The 24933-nt window shown below is 35.6% G+C and overlaps 1 protein-coding gene across 1 annotated transcript; it reads right to left on the bottom strand.

The window, feature by feature from the left end:
- Nucleotides 1-187: 187 nt before the first annotated feature.
- LOC145040888 (heat shock 70 kDa protein 16-like) lies at nt 188-24301 on the bottom strand. Its single transcript, XM_078988776.1, has 6 exons — nt 24067-24301; nt 23772-23960; nt 23518-23717; nt 775-1331; nt 454-697; nt 188-337 (listed from the first exon to the last, which is right to left on the bottom strand). The coding sequence occupies exons 1-6, from the start codon at nt 24299-24301 to the stop codon at nt 188-190; spliced, it is 1575 nt and encodes a 524-aa protein (XP_078844902.1).
- Nucleotides 24302-24933: the final 632 nt, after the last annotated feature.

Here is a 24933-nt window from a genome sequence, read left to right as displayed (position 1 = left end):
ATATCCAGTTTATACATAAAGATTTTCCTAAAAACTTTGATATGATTCAAAGTATCACTTACATAATGTGAAGTTGAGAGGCTTGAGCCAGTGTGTTTGCGATCAGTAAGAGTTTTGTCCAGGTTTTTATCTTCTAAAATCTGAAGCCATGAATAAAAGAAAACATAAGGTCATTCCCACATCAGGATTAATTAATCCATGTTGAATATTTTGGTAATTTAGGCAACAAATTACTTACCAATAATGCAGATTCAATTTCAACAATTCCATTGATGTTAAGATGCATTTTAACTTTGAGCACCACTTTCTCTGCAATCGGAGGTTGAGAAGGACCAATCTAAAAGAATATTTAACAATAAACATTAAGATATGAATTAGCAAAAGTGATCCAAGTGTAAGTAGAAATGCCTTGAAAAGATGCAACATTCTAATATATATGCATGACAAATTTACCATAAAATAACCAATATCAAGTGATACTCCAACAAGGAAGCCCGTGTTGTTGGTGTAGAAGAACTGACAATAACATTTAATCCATCCATGGTATGGAAGTGTCTTGTTACATGGAAATGGAATGCCTTTTGGAAAAGGATTATACTCTTGGTGTCTTTTGTTTTCACCATCATGGAAACGGAGTCCAATTGAGAAAGGAAATATATCCTGAACCTGAAAATGAAAGTCATATAAATGACAAACCCTTAAAAACATAATAATGCAATATTCACGAAAAAGTTGCTTAAGGGTGCATACAAAAAGTCCAATGATCACATCAACATTAGTGGCTTATCACTTTCTTCAGATGTGCGAATAGCATTAAGGTATTCACGCCTTTGAAAGTCTGTAAAATACGATGGAATTCCAATCACGCAATCTATAACTGGGGACCCTGTGTTCTTCTCTATCACTTTCTTCAGATGTGCGAATAGCATCCCTAAAATATCCACAGGCTTAAAGGTCCATATCTTACTCAAGTACTTTACATGGATCAAGATACCACCATGGGAGCTCTCACTGGTGTCAAAAGGTAGCAATCGAAGATCTTCTTGCACACTTGGATCATTATAAAGCTTTCCAATCATTCTCTTGATTTGAGAAATAGTTGATTTCGGATTTGTAGTAGTAAATGCAGCACCTGCGGAACCTAAAAATCTTTGCTTCTCACCAAATGACACCACAGCAGGCGTCTCGCGCTTCGATTCATCATTCAATAACACATCGATTCCACCACGCTTTGCAACTGCAATAGCACAGTTCTCATTCCCAATATCAAGTCCAACCACACTCATTATAATCTTTGGAAAACAAGCACTGATTATGATCCTCAGCGACACCTAATTCATACAAACAAACAATCAGTTTATAATCAACTTCATATCAACTCGCAGGATAACAATGTTCATTAGTTCTTTTATGAACTTGATTTTCCATTTGTTTGTTTAAGATTTTTCATTCAGTAATCAATATTCTTAAGCTAGAGCCCAAGATTGATTTACAATACACAAACCATCAACATGCATAAAAATTTAGATCAATTGGTAGCAAACAACATGCAAATTCAGATACAATGATCGAAATATATATGAGCATCAAATCAAATGTAAGAATTAAGATGAAGGACGTTTACCTGATTGAGTAAAGTGTGAGTGTCTGGTGTAAAATTTGTAGAAACTTAAGTACTCGTTGAGTAGTCGTCGGAAATAATTCGTCGTTTTTGAATTTAAAATCGTCATGTTCATTAATTATCATTTAAAACGTAAGTGTGGGTGAACTTTGGCTCCTCCTTCGGAGCAATAAGCTAAAAAAAGCACAAGACGCGGCAAAAGCTGAAACGACACCTTAATAGTGCGCATATGAGATAAATGGTTTGGAGCTTTGGTATAACTTTTCAAATCCGTTTTGATTAAATGGGTGACACACTACATAAAAAAACTGATGTTAAAGCTGATAATTTCAAGTAGAAAATGATTTATTTACTTATATGTAAACTTTTTTAAATTCTTTAGATAAATTGAATCGACCCAAATTCATAGCCATATATATATATATATATATATATATATATATATATATATATATATATATATATATATATATATATATATATATATATATATATATATATATATCTTCCTAATAAAAGACTCTCTAAGGAGCCACATGTCATACTTTCTACACCTTAATTTGCCACGTGGCATTATTCTATGCATCGGGTTTTCATTTTCACGCTCATTCAAAAAGCCTTTGACAAAATCCAATATAATCCATTTCAATTTCAATTTGAATCTTTCCTGTGTTAGTATCCAAAAAATCAGGCACCTAATTGATCATTCAAATTCATATTTTAAATCCAAAAAAACCCAAAATGTTACCCTAAAATTTCGTCAATCAGTATCCCTAGATTATAGCGTTTTGTTTGGTATGATTTCACCTTCTTATACGATTGCAACTCCACCTCCATCCTTTTATTTATTTTTTCGGTTTCTTGATTTGTTGCGCCTCCACCCACAACCAATTGTGCTGCTAATGGAAGTTGTTTAACCCTAATGTTGATTCAAAACTGGTGATAGCAACGACACTCCAACCAAGGGTCGAAAGGGAGATGTGATAGGAGTACAAAGTTTGAAATTGGGTTATGCAATTTCATCCATGAATGGTACGTATGAGATACCTACTTATTTATTTATTTTGTGAAAACTTTTAACTTGATTTTATTATAACGATTTATTTAGGTTTGGAAGTAACTATTGTCTACATTTGATTGTTCTTCTGTTTCTATTCTATCTACTTCAATGTACATGAATTTGATTTTAAATCTTTGAGGAAACGTAGAAGGTATTTGTTGTTAAGAAAAATGAGGATGTTAATTTGGTATTCTCTATAGATTTTAGGTTTCACACACATCATAAGTACATGAAAAACCATTCAAATTAGGTTTTGACAATTTTTATTTGCTCCAATGAAATTATCCTTCCTTTTGTTTTATATTGTGATTCTTAAATGTGATTATTACTTTAAGGGATTCACTATTCTTTTGAATATGTTAGAAATATGACATTTTGAGCGAATGAACAACACACGGATTGATGGTGATGAAGGACCATTAGGAATCAATGGGCGTTTACAAAGATGGCATTTTGAAAATGCATTCCAAATGTGAGCCCCCACCTAAAAAAGACATTGGTTTTGTTTATATGATGATTAAGTTCTTATACGTGATTGGAGAAGTGTGTTTGTTCTCTACTTATCTATTCATTAATGATTTCATTGAAATGAAATTATATAAGGATTATAATTATTAGTTTAGGTTGTTCGTCAAGAGTTGTTTATGGTTATAATTTTCAAAACATTTGGGACTAAACAGTATGGTTTGGATAAGTAGGTAATTTGTTGAAAGCTTTGATTGTTTTTGTTGTGCTGTGGGGCTTTATTTCGCTCCAACTCAATGATCTCATAAAATAACAATTCGTCCATTTTTTAGTCTAAACATGTTTATAATATGTTTTCAAGTTTATTGATAAGCTCATATAATTTCTTTCATCTTTTTTTTTTAATTTTTTTTTATATATATTGAGTGATTTCATTTTTTACAAATTCTTAGAATGTGATTATTTTTCTTTAGGTTTTTGGTTCCTTATGTGATTAAGATGAACCCATTTGGTAGATGTTATGGTTTAATGCCCTGAGTGTTTTTCTTTTTTATATTTAAACTCCATAGCTTGTGGTGATGATTTAGAACCATAGTGTAACCGTGGGGACAAGAAAGATAAAAAAAATATTAAGATATAAGCCTATATTTGGGTATTTCTTGAAAATTGCCACCCAAAAATAGTATTATACTTTTAAGGTACAAGGCTATAATTGGGAGGGTATATGTTGAAAACCGCCACCCAAAAATAGCAATTTACTTTTAAACTACAAGTTTTAATAAGTAAAAATTAAAATAAATGTGAAATGGTTTTGATGCCACCCAAAAATAGCATTTATACTAAACATCCTCTTTCATTTATTTTATCATTACTTTTAAGCATGTTAGTGACGGTTTTGCCCTTGTGTGTTGCACACTTATGTTGAGGGTGGTTATGGTTGATCTTCACAGTTAATGCTTAATAGTTCATGGGATGTGCATTTGTTGGTTTGCTCTTACTTTCTTCTAGCTGTTGGTGAGTTTTTTTAGCTTGGTTGACGGTTTTGCCCTTGCTTCTTGTGTGATTGTCATATTTTGCTTTTCTTCACAATTTTTCATTTTAGTTTAGTTCTGTGGGATGGTGTTGGTCTGTTTTTGTCCTGGTTAGGCTTGGTTTCCTTTTTGTGGTTTTTTTATTGTAGTTCATGTTGATTTGTTTAGTTTGGTTTCTTGTGTCGTGTATTGGCTTTGGTTGGTTGCTCTTTTCCTTTGTATTCATGTTTATTTTTCCAGCTATCTGTTGGCCTTTATATCACTCTTATGTTTTGTCCTTTTTGGTTAGGTGGCTTGTGTTGGGTCGTTTTTTTTCTACTTGAGATGGGGGAAAGAAACTCTTGAACCGAAGAACTTGAAGCTTCATATTCACTGAGTTTTGTAAATGGATATTGTTTGGATTATAAAGGTCGCAATAGAGGTTATGACATCATACTTTGATAAATGAATATGTTTCAGAAATTGTTTTTCCATAAAGTGCTTTTAGTTTTTTCATTTATAGCATCATATGTTTGTTGTAACAGTTTTGAGTTATGACAAAAGAAAATTTGTTTTTCATTTATAGAATCATACTTTTATGTTCTAACATTTTTATAACAAGAACTTTTTTTTTTACTCAAAAGGGAAAAAATGACAATGTACTTTTGTTATTGTCTTATTATCCTCATATTATAGCATCATTTAAGAGTTTCATAGTTGAAAAGTTGTTCTGACTTTTTTGTCTTGGTTGAAGTATAATTTATATGTTTTAAGGGCTATACATGCATTGAGTTTGGTAAATGGATATCTTTTGGGTTATGGACCTCACAATAGAGGTTATAAGTTTGGTAAATGGATATTTTTTGGGTTATGGACCTCACAATAGAGGTTACAGTATCAAACATTGGAAGTCATACGATATTCTGTTTTAACAGTTTTATAACATGAAGGGTTTCATTTAAACAAAGTTGTATTTTTTTTTAATAATGGTCAAAAAGTTTTATCTCTTTAATTTTTTCATTTATAGAAATTGTTTTTTGTTTCAACGGTTTTATAGCATCATAATTTAACTTTTTAAAAGGCCAAAGTAATGTATTTTTGTTATTATTTTATTATTATGATATTATAGCATCATACTTTCATGATATTATAATATTTTTTAACTATAGTTTAATTATTTATGTTTTTCCAATATAGGATTACATAGTGGTAACATTTTTAAAGAGTCTAAGGTAAGTGGCATTTGTTGATATCTTTTACCTCGTGTTACATAATTCTCCTTTTATGTTTTAAAAGTTATATATTGCACTTTTTTAAATACGATTTTAGCATTTTTAAATTAAATAAAGACCATATTACCCCTACTGTTAACTTACTTATACTTTTCGTATTTTTGTATTTCTACTTATTTCTTATTAACGTCATATATCAATTTTTAATAATTGTTTAAACAATTCAAATTTCAGTTTTTCCTATTAGAGGCATATTTTTTATAGAATTATTTTCTATTATAGCTCCATACTTTATATAATGATTTCTTAACTGTAACAATGCCATAAAATGGAAAAAATACATCTTTGTAATATATACATACGAAACTATGATGTTATAAAATGTAAATAGATGTATGTAAGTTGCTGCATAATTGTAGTACTTCAACCGGTAAAAAGATACTCACATGTGTATATGGTATTTGTTTCACAAACTAAAATTGATAACAACATTTAACATAAAATCGATTTCAAATTTCTTTGTTTGACAATAGTCTACAAATTTTATTTTAATTGCATATTATTTTTTTCATTTTTGTTATGAGGACAAAATTCACTTTTTCAATTTAATGTAGAAAAATAACATACGACTTAACACCATCTATCTTACTACTATAACACTGACACATGTTATTATATTAATAATTAAGTTATAATTTAATTAAAATTATTTTTAAATTTCTCATCCGTGGAGTCCACGGGTTATAACCTACTATATATATATATATATATATATATATATATATATATATATATATATATATATATAAATTAAAAAAAGTTGTGTTGAGTTGCTTTGTTTCTTTTAAAAGATATAATAAACTTGCCTCAAACTTGACATTGTCACAAAAGAGGTTTTTTTGTCTGAGTTGGTACGCTTGGGACATTGTAAAATTGTTAGGGTCTTAATGTGGAAAATATGGAAGTTGAAGGACTCGATGTTCAATTAGTTTTTTTGCCGATCACTGAGATATACAATTAAAAACTCCAACTATTAGTTATCAGCTGTCAATTGCTAACAACCAATTACCAGTTTCTAGATAATTTTGCGGAACTCACGTTATGTATATTGAAATTGAATTGTGGGTGAAGTTTATACATTATATATTAGTTAGATACCAAGAGTTGTGAGAATAAATTCATTTTATTGTTATAAGTCTCTTTAATTTATTCTTATGTTTACGTTTTCTTTGCATCGTCTTTAATAGGGTCCTTTGTAGCTTAAGAGTTCTTGTTGAGTCTTTAGATCATTACGTCATTTGTATGAATGTGAGAGCCGGGAGCGGTTCGATGATTTTGAAGACTTGTGTGAAAAGTAAAAATTGAAAAAGAGGCTCCTAAATATATATTTTTTATATAAGCAAAAATTAATGGTAAGTCGATAAATGTTATAAAGTTAATACCAATAAAAATTCTTGCTAATCTAATTAGCTGATCTATTAATATTTAGTCACTAAACTATCACTAAAACTAATTGACGTAAAAACTATGGGCCCCTAAACGACACAAGTTGTGCGGTTGTACACCCTTTACATGCCTAGGGCATATCTAGTGACATGAGTTTGTACTGAGATTGTTTTGTAAATTTTTCAACATCAACGAAAGGTATTTTTGGTTTAAGTTTTTTTGTTTTTTGTTTTGTTTGTTTGTTTATTTGTTTGTTTTTTTTTCTTTTTTTAATTTGTAACGTGAAAACAATTTAGATATATAGGTCAAGACTTTATTTTCATTTTTTCTGTAACATCCGAATTTTCAGGTGTTATTCTTTTATATTTAAATGCTAAATTTGGGAATTTTGTCGTGTCCACGGCATGGTGAACGTATTGTCGTGGTGCCACGTCTCTACGACGCGACATCATTTAGCGACCTTGGCGCGACGTTGTATGATGCACAAAACCCTAAGTTTTGGGCTTTGGGCCCTATATAAGGATTATGGGGGATAGGGTTTCGACTACCCTCAACCTCCATCACCCCAAAGACACCCTCAATCAACCCTAACTCTCTTGCATCCATTATTTAGCTTCTTTTGGTGTTTTGGTCATTTTGAAGGAAGAAAGAATGAACATGGAGCAAAGGATTCTTCAAGCAAACTTATCTCCATCCTCTTTTGCATACTTTGTACCCTTGTAAGTCTCAAAGTTATAACCTTTATGGTTCTTTCCTTATAGATCTAGGATAATGAGCTTGCCTCTCGTTTTTTAGTGTTCTTTGCCATGGCTAGTTTTGATAAGTTAGCAACTTTATCGCTCTCTGGGCTCCCAAGAGTAGTATATGTTTAAATCTTAAGTTTCTTGAGGTTTGGATGCCATGCATGGAGTTTTGACTCCATTTTTACCATTTTGACCTAAGTTTGGAGGAGGGCATGCGTATCCATAAAGTTCTGATTTTTATGGTCCTTTGTGATGTAAAGAAGCTTTCTAGAAAGTTTGAGAAAATGACTTAATGAATTAAGGACTTAATAGAGAAATGGATATGCCAATGTAACCGCGACGTGGCGAGGGCCTTGCCAATATACGGTGGGTACGTCCATCGCGATTCTGTGATTGTCGAGACCGTTAACTTCTTGACATGGTTGACTTTTAGTTAAATTGTTAGTTTTAGATGGTAGACTAAGGCTTGATCTTGTATGTTTTGTTAGGTGGTGTGTAGACCCAGTTCTGCATCTGTACGAGCTTTGGTGTATTCGACATCAATTGTGAGGTAAGTCTTCTCACTATACTACATAGGAAAATAGGTGTCGTATGTGCTTGTTGTCTTTATGACTCTTGCTGCTATGTTTGCATGAAAGACCATGGGAGAGCCCATTACAATTGTTGAGGTGTTGTAAGACTACAGTTCAGTTTATAGCATTTTCTTGTGATGAAATAGGTTGTTGCAGGAGTGATTGTAAGACTATGATGAAGTCCATATCATATCACTTAGGATGAAATAGGCCCGTTGGTTGAAATAAGTTGTTTTGTCATGTTTATGATTATGTATGGTATGTCGTACTTTGGGAAACTCATGAAGTTTTGTGCTTACGATTTTAAGTTTATTGTTTCATGTACATCTAGTTCCAAAGGAAATGACTCAACTTGATCTTATTACATCTACTAGAGTTTTTTTGTATAATATGTTTTATAACATTACTCTGGTGTTTTGAGAATTCATTTACACTATGATTATCTTTTGAATGAATGAATGAACGATTTTGGTTGTTTGCAAAATAAAATTTTTACTTTGTATTTTTGGGACATTACATTTTCTTTTCTCTCAACTTACTTCATTTTCAAATTTTCTTTTCTCTCACATACTCCATCTCACTCGACAACTTCCTCCTCATCATCACATCGCCTCTCCACCTTCCAACTCTTATTCTTTCAATATATATTTTTCACTTTTTTCATTTTCTCCCTCACGCCTCCCAAACTACTACTATTTCAAGTTATTTAGTGTTCCCACTTGACATGACACGATACATTTACAAGATCTAAACCCGAACCTGATATGAAAATAAATTGATTGATATGAAATGACTTGTTAATTAAAATGAGTTGGGTTAGGTTCAAGCTCTTTCAAACCGTTTAATGTTTCGATTCGATTCGACACACACCTGACATGGCATGACAGATTGGCCAAGTCTAACAAATATATTCAAATATATTCTTATTGAAGGGGGTTTACTAATTCTATAATTCCCATTGGTTTTACAGTGAGAAATATATCTTGTACTTATATTTAAACAAACACTTCACATTGAAGCGGGTTTACTAATCCTATAATTCCGACGGAATAAACCAATGTTCTAAATAACGTTAGGCGTTGACTTGGCGGCAATATCAAGCCTAAAGCTTTCACGAGCCGTGGCGAGCCACATCGTTTGTGAGGCATGACTTAAGACGACAATTTTATATATAATTATAATTCAATATATGTTTTCTACTATTATTCATTTTTGTTTACATACATGGTTTAAAGCGACATTTTGTTAAAGTTTGATAACAAATAGAAGCCTTGGAATATATGGTTTCATTATTTTCTAAAATTCTCTTTCTTATTTAGAAGATTAATTATTAGAATTGATTATCAATTTTAGTTTTTAATTTAGTCGTACCTACCAAATCTAGCATCATCTTTTATAAATGATTCTTGTAAGCTTTATATATATATATATATATATATATATATATATATATATATATATATATATATATATATTGAATTACACTAATAAAATACTTTGAGTTTCTCTCTATTGTTTGCTTTTGTTTTGCATCAATTTTCCATATTAACCTAAAAACAAATATATATATATATATATATATATATATATATATATATATATATATATATATATATATATATATATATATATATATCATGTTACAAAGCAGTTAGTAATTTCTAAAATAAAATAGATATTTTGTTAATATAAAATATAATTGAAAATGTATGGTTATTTTTACATATAAACAAAATGTAAGAGTTTTTTTTTTATTTTTTTTTATTGTTTATAATATTGGTAGATAAACGGTTGTTTTTTTTTTTTTTTTTTTTTTTTTTTTTTTTTTAATTTTTATTTTTTTATTTTCTATATATGGACAATTTATGTAACTTTCATAATATTTTGTAATTTTGTTATCCATTTACTGACATTATGATCAAGGTTTGTAAGAAATTTAGGGTCATGATTAGCCTGATTAAGATAATAAAAATGTTTAATTATTTGCATTCTAAGAAATTTGGGGTGATGATTTTTCTATTTAAATAAGAAAGTTAGGGCGATTGAACCCGAATCTTGAGCAGCGGTTATGGAGGTTGCAATGATCCGTTAGGCTCGGGGGTGTGGCTATGGTAGATGCCACACCTCCTATGCTACATCATCACAAACACCGCCCCTCCACCGCGGTTTGGGTGCAGTGGAGGCCGCACTATGGTACGTCAAGGGAGCGCTCATGTCTTCCTATTCTCATTCTAATTGACCGTTGAATGATCAAATTCTTTTAAAGAAAATGTTTTTTTTTTCTTTTTAAACTTTTTAAATTGAGTGTGGCACCACTTTTTGGGTGTGGTATGAAACCACACCTTTGTGGTAATTGCTGACATGTCGCCCACTGCAGTTTCATAAGCGAGTGTGACATCACTCCCTCCAGACTTAGGAGAAGACAAAAGAAAGGGGAAATGAAGGGGGATATATGGGGTGGTTGTGTACATAATCTTAAAGTGATTGTATATTGGTTTGTCACATCCCCAAACCAGAATGACGGAATCGTTCGAGGGCGGATGATTTCATGTAGTATCGTAACAGTTGAATACATAGTAAAGAAAGTAAAACAACCATCATATATATAATTTAAAAGTTACATTGTTGAGTGATACTTGTTCAAAACAAATTACAATATGATGACAAAATGAGTTTTAAACTGACATCATAGCGTCACTTCTCCACAAGCTGAAGTTTACCTATATTATTGAATTCCTGATAAATACAAGTAGATTTGAAAGAGTAGATCAACATTTAAGCTGGTGAGTTCATAAGTATTTAATGTCAATGTTTGTTTAAATTTGAATGAAATTGTTTGTAGATGTTTGAAAGCTCCTAGAAAATCTCATATTTCCTACTAGTATAAAAATAGTCTTCTACCACGACCCGACTGTTTTGAATGTTTGCTTCTAGAAATCCAATATTTTTCCATAAGTGTATGGTAGTTTAAAAGTTCCAAAATTGTAATGCAATAGTGTTTTTCATGCCTAGAATAATACATTTATGTATGTATAAAATAACAAAGGCATTTGATAACCCCGTAAAATCATTGTGTTTTTAATACTCCATGTGAGTTTTATAACCATGCTATTGACCTAGACTGCCTGTAACAACGTTCTTCAGGCGTTGGAATGTTAAGACGTTTGTCACCCCAGACCTACTGGTCTAACTGTAGCTAACAGTTTAGGTGTAGGATTGTCAATCTCGTATAGATCTATACACAAGTATCACGCTCTCCGTACAAGATATTATGGTATATAATACAGGACTTTAACTGCATACTTGAAAGTACGTGAAGATGAATGGCTCACAAAACTTAGTATTAAATAGATTTATATATGAAAAGTCCACTTGTTCTTGTATATGAAAGTATTTCGTTGATATAGTACTTATAATATGTAAAATCTCATGATTTCCTTGTAAACTATACCTATTATAGTTTTTTTTTTTTTTTTCAAAAGTGTGTTTCGTTTGTATGGTAAACTGTGACATCCCCAATTTCACGGCCATAAAAAACCGATTTATTTTATGCTTTGTTTTATAAATCAGAGTAATCGTTTAAAGAAAACGGTTGCAGAATTTGTTCCCAAAACAAGATATGATAAAAACTTATCAAAACATTTCTCAAAGAGAATGTATTTTCATTAAATAATAAAACCTCGGGATGTCATGTTCCGATACAAACACATAAGCATAAACAAAACATACATTCATTTACTCTAGTGATTTACATCTCCTTTAATCTCTCAGTGCAAAGCAGCTTCGTATCGATACCTGTGATACAATTAAACTGAGTGGGTCAGGCTTGGGAGCCTGGTGAGCATATAGGGTTTTCATCCCACAATGTTATATCATATAAATATATATAGAACATCCAAAATTATATAATTTCACCATATAAAAAGCAACTCTTATCCCACCCCATCGATCCTCACAATGCCACGATCTAAACTCTCGTATCTAAACTTTTCCTCTTTATCTGATCCCTACTCACGGATCAAAACTAATCTCTCCACCTGATCCATACTCTCGGACCTAAAACTAACCTCTTGGTCTAATCCATACTCCCGGATCTAAACTAATCTCTTGGTTTGATCCATACTCCCAGATCTAAAATTGTGCCCAATCCATACTCCCGGACTAGGGACAATTTACTATGTCTTAATCCATACTCCCGGATTAATGATAAGTTTACCTATTGGTCTGATCCATACTCCCGGATCTAAAACTGTGCCCAATCCATACTCCCGGACTAGGGACAATTTACTATGTCTTAATCCATACTCCCGAATTAATAACAAGTTTATCTCTTTTCCTATTCCATATTCTCAGATCTAAATCCAATCTCTTTATCTAATCCATACTCATGGATCTAAAACTAACCTCTTGATCTGATCCATACTCACGAATCTCATCTACCCATGTCCTACCCAACATATTCATAGATACAAAAAATATATATACAGTTTAACTCATTAAAACCTATATAGTTCATCCATTCCATACTCAATCTCAAATAAACAAACAATATGTAAACACATAACACGTATTTCATAACAAATACTTAATATTTATGTGTTAGAAGAATGTGACCACACACTCACCCAAAACATATACTTAATACATTCAAAAAATACTTGTATTATAATCGTGTTTATGAAAGGGACTATACACTCACTTGATCAGAAGATGATCGGACAGCACTACGACTTGTAGAAGTAGTATTCTTCGGTGAAACCGGGATCACTTCACACACCTAGTTTCTCGTGGGAAGAGCATCGGCTCGGAAACTCTTTTCTTCTTGGGATCTTCAGGCTTTGGGACTTGCTTCAGGTCTCGGGGTTGATACCGGGGCTTCGGGGGGTTAAAATAGGGCTTAGAGGGTGTATCGGGAGTGGGAGAGAAGGGATGGAGCAACCATAGTCGGCTGGCCCTTCAAATCTATTTATAGGGTAAATTTGGCCCTTACCACATCGTGGGCTTGATCGTCACTGCATGCGTCATCCCAAGTTGCATCTGGGGGACTCCCGGAGCTGTCAGGAGATTTTCCACGTCGTGGCACTGCTTGCCACGTTGTGTTCTTTGACAGTTTTGGGGTTTCGCGCCCCGAGCTTCAGAAATTCATAACTTTCGCATACGAACTCCGTTTTCAACGTTCTTTATATCGACGCGAAGGTGAGATTATGCTATACAACTCTAGTTTAGACTCCATTGGCTAATTTTGACTTTATTTTTAATATATTATAAGTATATTACTTATATATTATCTATAGTAGGCCGGGACAGGAAAACTCCGTTCGAAATTCATAACTCCTTCATCTGAACTCCGTTTTCGTCTGTATTTTTATCGTTGGACTACTATCGAATAAATATTCAAATCTTGTTTAGATCACTAAGGATAGATATCTATCTACCTTAAGTTCACTATTTATGTCGTGCTGGGTCGTGCCGGTTCTGTCGCGAAACTTCAACAGGTCATAACTTCTTCGTTATAACTCGGATTTTGGCGTTCTTTATATGCACAGAAACCTTGTGACATATACTACAACTTGGTTAAGATCAATCCTTCAAAATAATCTTCCATCAAAAAGTCATTTTTTGATGCTTATCGTCTTTAAATTGACTAGCTCGGATCTACGGGCATTACAATTATCTCCCCCTTAGGATGATTATGTCTCGGAATCATCAATGAAATAGGACTTGCATACTGATTCCACACGTTATCTCTTCATCCTAGGTAATAACCGTAACTTCTATGTTTCCTTGATAGATTATTTAACTCTATGGTTTTCTTGACCACAGACGATGCCCAATCTTGCATCTGCTTATCGTACTATGTTGTACTTTCAATCGTAACGTTCAAGTTACCAAATAAGTCCTCATCGTGGACTCTTCTTCTCAGGATAAATTCTTTTATTTATCTATTGTAACAGACCAATGGGTCGTGTTCTAACGACCTCTCATCATAGTTGGACTCAATTTGATATGACCACTAGGGTCGGAATAACAAACATCTTACTAGTCACTACCGAAACAAGGGTAATGACACACTTGAACAAAACGGAATCAATTACTAGCTTCTTGGTAACCTTGTGACTTTCCCTGATCCAAGTGCGAGTCCTGTGCTTCCGGTAGTATATGCATCTACTACCTTTCACACCTACTCATACTCGTCCCAAGTATTGTCCCGCAGTCGACCAGTTCACCATACAAGAAAATCAGATAGTCATTCAACACATCAGTTAGCAAAACTAGGGTTTATATTAATTCCTTGAAACGATTACACAAAAGTTCAAGTTCACCCTATACTATGCCTCTAATAGGCTACACCACATGTTACTTTTCATATCGCTACTTTATAACTTGATCTTTGGATATAAAATCCTCATTCCTGATTCCTTGCATTGCCATCTGCTTCATCAAGGATCATTTGAAAGGTTCTTGCCTTTGGCCTTGGCGGCACATTTGGCTTTGTAATTTCTTCCCTTCCTGGATAGTTTTGTTTGAAGTGTCCTTCTTCACCACACTTAAAGGAGGCTTCTCTTTTGTTTGGGCATTTGCTGGCATAATGACCCGTCTTCCCACATTCGAAACAAGTCATTTCTTTAGAGCATTCCCCAATGTGCTTTGTAACAACCCATTCCCGGTATGTTAATTCATTGGTAATTGTTGTAAGTTTTTCAAGAGGGACTCGGCGAGTTCATAGCCTGACTCGCCGAGTAGGGTCGCGACTTCGAGCACGCATGAGCCGGGGACTCGGCGAGTCCATATCCCTGACTCGGCGAGTCCATCCGTCTGGGTGAAACCCTAAATCCCCGGGTTGCCCACTATTTAAGTCACCTTATAGCCCCATTCTCGCCTCCCTCACCCTGAGAACACTGTGAGAAAAACCCTAATCCACCTTGAGAGCTTATAAGTGTTTTTGTGCCATTTTGTGAAGGTGTGAAGAAGGAGAAGAAGAAAGGAGCAAGGAGAAGAGTTGTAGTGCAAAGATCCAAGGGCAAATCTGAGTTATTGGAGGTATTTTCGGATTTCCCCTCTTGTTATATGCTTTAAACCTCCATTAGAGCTCTTCTAAGATCTAGTTGATGCTTGTTCCAAGCCTTATGTTTGCATGAATGCCTTAATAAGTCGAGATATCTTTAGATCTGAATGATTGGGTGTTGTAGAGCCCAGATCTACTGTCTTTTTGGAGTTACTTTGCATATTAACCATAGATCTACCCATTTTGTGCATCTTTTAGCCTTATTTCCCTTATTTATGAGGTTGTGCACGTAAAGTTGGAAACTTTACGTGGTAAATCAGCTTATTGGACCCAGATCTGTCAATTGTATGTGGTGGATTCAAACAAAATCGAGTAAAAATCAGTTGCATGGCGGCAACTCGGCGAGTCGGGAAGAACGACTCGGCGAGTTGGGTCGCGAGTTCCCGATTCCTTCATTTTTACCAGTGTCGAGTGGATCTAGTGAGTTAGAGAGTGGACTCAGTGAGTTGAGGGTAGACTCAGTGATGGAGGGACTCGACGAGTTGTTCATACAACTCGGCGAGTCCAAGGCAATCTTCTTAAGATCAAGAACAACTCGTCGAGTTTGTTCATCCGGCTCGGCGAGTCGGATGAAGATTGTCTGAGTTCTTGGATCAAGAGGGTACTCGTCGAGTCGATGCCACACTCGACGAGTAGCAGCGAGTAGAACTGAGAAGTGAGAGTAGGACTCGGCGAGTTGGGCGGCCCAACTCGGCGAGTCAGCCCAAAAGAGAGTTGACTTTGACCAAGGGTAAAAGAGTCATTTTACCCCAAGCGCAGTGTTTAGTATTTGATTGAGTGTGTTTATGGACTTGTAGCCGAGGAGATTCAGGAGCAGCAGCCGTTAGCTTCCCGAGCCACACACTCAGCAGCCAGCTTACGAGGTGAGTTTCCTTCTAGTAGGGACGGATCTAAGGCCACAATGCCGGCCCGTTTAGTTAGCAGTAGTTTCCAGATTTAGGTTCGATGCAGTAGCTAGTATGTTGACGCCTTCGTGGCTCGGACAGGATTTGTGTGCTATGTCTTATGTGTTAAGTGTTATGTGTTCCGAGCTACGGCCCGATGTAGTATGCAGTATATGTGTTCATGCTAGATGATGTGTTATGCTATGCGATGTTCAGATAGTCAGTTCCGGACATCGGTCCGATGCAGGGGACAAGGTCCCTGTCGGTTCCGGACTTCGGTCCGATGCAGTTAGTTCCGGACTTTGGTCCGATGCAGTTAGTTCCGGACTTTGGTCCGATGCAGTCAGTTCCGGACTTCGGTCCGATGCAGTTAGTTCCGGACTTCGGTCCGATGCAGGGGACAAGGTCCCAGTCAGTTCCGGACTTCGGTCCGATGCAGTTCCGGGCTTCGGCCCGATGCAGTGGGCAAGGCCCAATATGTGTTTATATGTTATTGTATGGTATGTGGTAGTTTGGGGGAGCTCACTAAGCTTCGTGCTTACAGTTTCAGTTTTGGTTTCAGGTACTTCCGTAAGCAAAGGGAAGAGCTCGGGGTGACGGCATCGCACACACCACAGTTTTAGCTTTTAGCCTGGGATTGATTTAGTTTGTTTTGATTTGCCGTAGTATGATACAGTTTCCGCACTGTGTTTTCTATTATGTTGGGATACATCACGTATGGTTTTATTATATGACACTCTGATTATGGTTTTGATTATATCGAAAAACAAAATTTTTGGGTCGTATTTTTGGGTCGTTTCATGCTTCCTTTTGCACTTGTCACACCATTGTGCTCCTTCTTCGAGCTTCTTCGAATTAGACTTCGAAAATTTTCTCTTCTCATCGGACCTTGAAGATCCTTCAATATTTCTTTTCTCGCCAACTTCAACCTTGCTGGCGGTTCTTCCCTTAATCATATCTTCAACAGACTTGGCAGCCCAAATAACTGCCTCTAGAGTAGGCGCCTGACGAACTGGCACTGCATACTCCCATGAGAGTCCCTTTGCGTACCGGTCAACCTTTGTCAACTCATCTGGAACGATGCGCAAAGAAAACTCCATCTTGTCTGTAAAGTTATTAGTGTATTCATCAACTGATATGCTGCCTTTCGTCAATGTCAGAAACTTATTCTCCAATTCCAACAGATTTTGAGCCGACCAGAACTTGCGCTTGAACTGCACCAAGAACTCTGCCCATGACAATTGCAGTGGCTCATTAGGGCTTAAAGTCTTCCCTTGAGTGTTCCACCAACGAACGGCTCCACCTCGGAACTGACGCACTGCATAGGTAGTCTGCAACTTGCCTCTGCAGCCACAAGTCATGAAGGCTAACTCCATTTCGGAGATCCAATCCATCACTCCGATCGGATCCTCCTTTCTAGTGAAGGTCGATGGTTTGCAAGTTAGAAAGTCCTTGTACTTGCATCCCATTCCATCATTCCTTCCATCATGGTTGTTTTGCCTAACTATCGGTGGGTTGGCTTGACCAACCGATCCATTGAAGTTTCCACCTTCCGAGTGCTCTTCATTTAATTCGGGCTCTTCCACTTGAATTGACAGTTCTTCACGATTCTGTTGAAGCAACCGTCTAGTCTCCTCCATTTGACGATCGAACATCGTTTGAATCATCAATTGTACACCAGCCATTGTTATCGACTCAGGTGCTGCTACTATGATAGGTATTTGCTCAATCACTGGTGGTTGATTCCTATTTTCATCAGCATTTCCAACTCCACTTCTTGTTCTCACCATTTTTGATCTACACACCCAATAAGGTGAAATTAGATCCTTATTCACGATAGATATTCAAATCATCCTTATCACTCCGAAACGTTTACATGCTAGTTCTAATACCGTAGTTGTATGCTTAGAATCCTACACACATAAGGTTTCCAGATCCGGTCGGCAACAGACCATAGATCCGAACAAATAATAGCATCAATTTAGCTATCACACAAAACAATTAGCACATAAAAGCATTTTAGGCATCATTCCTAAAATAAACTAGTGCTTGTGTCAATTTAAGTGTACTACCCAACATACTTTAGACACACTCCTCACAATCATTACTTAGCATTCTAGGTTTAAGTCTAGAAATTTCCTACAAATTCCTAGTTCGCTTAAACTAATGCTCTGATACCAACTGTGACATCCCCAATTTCACAGCCAGAAAAGACCGATTTGTTTATTCTTTGTTTTATAAATCAGAGTAATCGTTTAAAGAAAACGGTTGCGGAATTTGTTCCCAAAACAAGATATGATAAAAACTTATCAAAACATTTCTCAAAGAGAATGTATTTTCATTAAATAATAAAACCTTGGGATGTCATGTTCCGATACAGACACATAAGCATAAACAGAACATACATTCATTTACTCTAGTGATTTACATTTCCTTTAATCTCATAGTGCAAAGCAGCTTCGTATCGATACCTGTGATACAATTAAACTGAGTGGGTCAGGCTTGGGAGCCTGGGGAGCATATAGGGTTTTCATCCCACAATGTTATATCATATAAATATATATAGAACATCCAAAATTATATAATTTCACCATATAAAAAGCAACTCTTATCCCACCCCATCGATCCTCACAATGCCACGATCTAAAATCTCGTATCTAAACTTTTCCTCTTTATCTGATCCCTACTCACGGATCTAAACTAATCTCTCCACCTGATCCATACTCTCGGACCTAAAACTAACCTCTTGGTCTAATCCATACTCCCAGATCTAAACTAATCTCTTGGTTTGATCCATACTCCCGGATCTAAAACTGTGCCCAATCCATACTCCCGGACTAGGGACAATTTTCTATGTCTTAATCCATACTCCCGGATTAATGATAAGTTTACCTATTGGTCTGATCCATACTCCCGGATCTAAAACTGTGCCCAATCCATACTCCCGGACTAGGGACAATTTACTATGTCTTAATCCATACTCCCGAATTAATAACAAGTTTATCTCTTTTCCTATTCCATATTCTCGGATCTAAATCCAATCTCTTTATCTAATCCATACTCACGGATCTAAAACTAATCTCTTGATCTGATCCATACTCACAGATCTCATCTACCCATGTCCTACCCAACATATTCGTAGATACAATATATATATATATATATATATATATATATATATATATATATATATATATATATACAGTTTAACTCATTAAAACCTATATAGTTCATCCATTCCATACTCAATCTCAAATAAACAAACAATATGTAAACACATAGCACGTATTTCATAACAAATACTTAATATTTATGTGTTAGAAGAATGTGACCACACACTCACCCAAAACATATACTTAATACATTCAAACAATACTTGTATTATAATTGTGTTTATGAAAGGGACTATACACTCACTTGATCAGAAGATGATCGGACAGCACTACGACTTTTAGAAGTAGTATTCTTCGGTGAAACCGGGATCACTTCACACACCTAGTTTCTCGCGGGCAGAGCTTCGGCTCGGAAACTCTTTTCTTCTCGGGATCTTCGGGCTTTGGGACTTGCTTCAGGTCTCGGGGTTGATACCGGGGCTTCGGGGGGTTAAAATATGGCTTAGAGGGTGTATCGGGAGTGGGAGAGAAGGGATGGAGCAACCATAGTCGGCTGGCCCTTCAAATCTATTTATAGGGCAAATTTGGCCCTTGCCATGTCGTGGGATCCTTTTGCCACGTCGTGGGCTTGATCATCACTGCATGAGTCATCCCAAGTTGCATCTGGGGGACTCCCGGAGCTGTCAGGAGATTTTCCACGTGGTGGCACTACTTGCCATGTCGTGATCTCTGACAGTTTGGGGTTTCGCGCCCCGAGCTTCAGAAATTCATAACTTTCGCATATGAACTCCGTTTTCAACGTTCTTTATATCGACGCGAAGGTGAGATTATGCTATACAACTCTCTTTTAGACTCCATTGGCTAATTTTGACTTTATTTTTAATATATTATAAGTATATTACTTATATATTATCTATAGTAGGCCGGGACAGGAAAACTCCATTCGAAATTCATAACTCCTTCATCTGAACTCTGTTTTCGTTTGTATTTTTATCGTTGGACTACTATCGAATAAATATTCAAATCTTGTTTAGATCACTAAGGATAGATATCTATCTATCTTAAGTTCACTATTTACGTCGTGCTGGGTCGTGCCGGTTCTGTCGCGAAACTTCAACAGGTCATAACTTCTTCGTTATAACTCGGATTTTGGCGTTCTTTATATGCACGGAAACCTTGTGACATATACTAAAACTTGGTTAAGATTAATCCTTCTAAATAATATTCCATCAAAAATTCATTTTTTGATGCTTATCGTCTTTAAATTGACTAGCCCGGATCTACGGGCGTTACATAAACCCTAGTGTACTGTCGACTTTGTATGTAAAGTATAACATTTGTATTAATATTATTGAACATTTATACTCAAAATATAAATAAAGTGTTTGATATTTATATAACATGTTTTATTTCAAAAGGACAAAGTGTTATCGTGATATGTTGCCTGAAAACGTGTTCGTATGATAGTTAAAAATCATATATAATTGAGTATATAACAAAGAGTATAGCAAAAGATTGATGTTTTTCACACGAGGATAACCATGTGTTTACTTGTATTCCCCCTCCCCCTAAAAGTGTATAAAAGCATTTACAAAGCATTTGAAAACGTATTTGTAGGGGTATGAACTCACCTGATAGATTGAAGAAGGTGAGATGAAAACCGAGCAGAACTCTGACCAGAGAAAGTTGATTTCTCGGGATTCTCGGGAATCTCGGATATGTAAGACCTTCCTTTGGAACTCGGATGTGAAGACCAGGGCTTCGGGATGGCTTCAGGGGTTAAAACACAGAGCTTTGGCACGTGAAAGAAGAGAATTGAGCACCTAAACCCGAAACCATCAGTTTCTATTTATAGGGGTGAATTTTGAGGGTTCACATCGTGAGCTCGGCATGGTCTTCTCCCGTAGACTTGGAAACTCGTTGATAGGCTCTAGAATCCATTAGTCACAGGTTCATGTCGTGAACCTCTGGTTCATGTCGTGAGCTGCCTGACAGTCTCGAGTTTTGTGTCTCGAACTTGTAAAATCCGTAACTTCCGCGTACGAGCTCCATTTTCAACGTTCTTTATATCCACGCATAGTTCAGATTATACTCTACAAATCTTGTTTAGACTCTGTCGGCTAATTTTGATTTATTTTTAATATTATATTTTTAACAGGACGTGATAGGAAAAGTCCGTTAAAAATCCATAACTTCTTCATCCGGTGTCCGTTATCATCAGATGTTTTACCGTTGCACTAATATTGTTAAGATCTTCGATTCTCATTTAGGTTGTTTCATCCAAAAATCCATCGATCTCTATTTCGAGTTTTTAGCTGTCTACTGTTATCCCGAAACTTTGAAAAATCATAACTTCCTCATACGAAGTCGGATTTCGACGTTCTGTTTATGCACGTTCACAGTTTAGTATAATCTACGACTTTCGTTTGGATACCTAAGACTAAAAAGTATTTTATTGAAATTTCACTTTTTACATTTGTCAGTGTTTTACCGGTTTTGACACGAATTTTCAATTGGTTATAACTTTTTTGTTATAACTCGGATTTTAGTGTTCTTTATATTTCTGAAACCCTTACCACGATATCTATCATTTATGCAATCCAGTAGAGACTTTTGAACATTTTGTTTTTGATGCTAATTTCATTATATCAAAAGAGATTACAATTCTTGACTTTTTAGGTCATTACATTGATTCGAAACATCGGGTTGTCACATCATCCCCCCGTTAGAGATAATTTCGTCCCGAAATTAGAGTTTAAGTAGAATTGATAACTATGCTACAAATAGAAGTTTCACTTGATCCTCGCATTCCTAAGTGAATTTAGGTCCGCGCATGGCATTCCAACGAACCTTTCACTATCGGGATACGACTTTGCTTCGTTCGTTGAACTCGTTGGTATGATAACTCATGGTCATATATGTGTGAGTGTTTTTGTGGTTTGTGAACATAGTAATCTTTGCACTACACAAGTAGTCTCTCCATATCTTAAGAGCAAATACCACTGCTCTTAACTCAAGATCGTGTATCGTGTAGTTGACTTCGTGTGTCTTAAGCTGACGGGAGGCATATGCAATAGCCATTCCTCTTTGTATAAGAATGCAACCAAGTCCTTGGATTGGATGCATCGCAATACATAACAAAATCTTTTATCCCTTCGGGGAGGGATAGTATCAATGCGGTGCACAAGGCTTGTTTCAGTGTTTGGAATGCCTTTTCTTGTTTCTCTTCCCAGTCAAAGGCCACGCCTTTCTGGGTCAATGTTGTAAGTGGCTCCGTGATTCTTGAGACGTCCTGAATAACCTATGATAGTATTCAGCAAGGCCTAAGAATTTGACGAGTTTTGGTAGATGTTGACAATGCTCCTCCTTACTACGAGAGTAGATAAGTATGTCATTGATGAAGACAATGTTGAACTGTTCTAAGTGAGGATGGCACACCCTATTCATTAGATCCATAAATATTGCTAGTGCGTTGGTTAATCTGAACGACATCACTACAAACTCGTAGTGTCCATAACGAGTTCGAAAGGCTGTCTTGGGGATATCCTCCTCTAGCACTCAAACTAGGGATACCTGGATCTTAGATCTATCTACGAGAAGTAGTTCATTCCTTGAAGTTGATCAAATAAGTCATCAATGCGGGGTAGAGGATAACGACTCTTGACGGTAAGTTTGTTCAGCTCTTTGTAGTCGATGCACATACGAAACGATCCATCTTTCTTCTTCACGAACAAGACTGGTGCTCCCAATGGTGAGAAGCTTGGTCTAATAATTCCCTTTATGAGAAATTCGTTAAGCTGACTGGAAAGTTCCTACATCTCAGCCGGTGCTAGACGATAAGGTGATTTGGCTGCTGGGGTAGCCCCTAGAACTAAGTTGCGTACTTCTGGGTAGTTCTTCTGGAAAAATGTCTGGAAAGTCGCGTACTTCTGGGATGTTCTTAATGTCTTTCACTTCTTGGCTCGTATTGACGATGTGTGTAAGGAATGCATGATATTCCTTTCGTAAGCACTTCTGATCCATCTGCACCTCTTGTCCTGATCGGTAGGAAGGGCATTAGTTTGGCTTTCAAGTTTATTCGCGCGGCGGCACGATCACTCGTAGTCTTGAGCAGTCTCCGTCTTGAAGTTCATAGTAGAACTCATACCTGGATCATCAATCACAGTCTCGGGTATACGAGTTGTATATAATTAAGATTGAAAAGGCCGTCGAATAAATGATTCTTCTCTAAGCTCACATCCAAACAAGGAAAAGAAGTTAAAGCGGAATCATCAATGCTAAACCTGTAGAACCTTGATTATGTACCACCCTAAGCCTTATAGAAGCACGAGAATCAAAGAAAACATCAATACTATATTGCTCTTTGAATTTTGAAGAAAAATGTTTGAATAAGACTTCATCAAAATCTCTACCTCCCAAGTTTTGATCAAAAGAATGGGACAATATTGTCATTTTCCCTTTTTCAAAAGCAACAACCGTCACTTGAGTGTCCGAGTGGCCAATGTCTACAAATATAACATTAGTTCATTTTTTGTTGGAGAAATCAATCTTGTATATACCATACCCTAATGCAATTGCAGTACAATCATGCATCAATTTCAAAGGTCTTAATCCAACAATATATGCAGCATCAAGGTATTCACGCCTTTGAAAGTCTGTAAAATATGATGGAATTCCAATCACGCAATCTACAACGGGGGACCCAATATCCTTCTCTATCACTTTCTTCAGATGTGCGAATAGCATCCCTAAAATCTCCACAGGCCTAAAGATCCATATCTTACTCAAGTACGTTAAATGTATCACAATACCACCATGAGAGCCCTCACTGGTTTCAAAGGTGTTCCTGAACACTTGGATCATTATAGAGATTTCCAATCAATCTCTTAATCTGAGAAATAGTAGATTTAGGATTTGTAGAAGCAAATGCAGCCCCTGCAGAACCTAAAAATCTTTGCTTCTCACCAAATGACACCACAGCAGGCGTCTCGCGCTTTGATTCATCATTCAATAACACATCAACACCACCACGCTTTGCAACTGCTATAGCACAGTTCTCATTCCCAATATCAAGTCCAACTACGCTCATTCTAAATACTCAAAGAAGCCACAAGTATAATCTTTGGAAAACAAGCACTGATTATGATCCTCACCAACACCTAATTAATACAAATAAACAATCAGTTCATAATCACTTTCAAATCAACTTGCAGGATAACAATGTTCAATAATTCTTTTATGAACTTGATTTTAGATTTTTTTTTGTTTAAGATTTTCCGTTTAGTAATCAACATTCTTAAACTAGAGCAAAATTTTTACAGTACACAAACCATCAGGACGCGTAAACATTTAGATCGTTTGTAGGCAAAATAAAATATAATGATCGAAATATGAACATCAAATAAAATCAAATGTATGAGTTAAGATGAAGGACTCGACGTTTACCTGATTTACCTGATTCAATCAAGCGTGAGTTTTTTGTGTAAAATGTGTAGAAACTTTAAGTACTCGTAGAAAGGAAGTTGAGTAGTCCTATGAAATACTTCATTGTTTTGAATTTAAATCATCATGCTCATTAATTATCACTTAAAATGCTTAGAGTAACAACCTAAAAAAGCGAACTGAATAGACAGACAACAACAAGAGACGGCAAAAAGCTGAAACGACACCTTCATAGCATGTGGAAATAAAATTATAAATGGATTTAGGGGGTGTTTAGCT

The sequence above is a fragment of the Lactuca saligna genome, chromosome 4 (genome assembly GCF_052625555.1).
Source record: "Lactuca saligna cultivar CGN05327 chromosome 4, ASM5262555v1, whole genome shotgun sequence".
Taxonomy (NCBI): domain Eukaryota; kingdom Viridiplantae; phylum Streptophyta; class Magnoliopsida; order Asterales; family Asteraceae; genus Lactuca; species Lactuca saligna.
The sequence above is the reverse complement of the archived record's forward strand: the minus strand, read 5'-3'. Positions and strand labels throughout refer to the sequence as shown.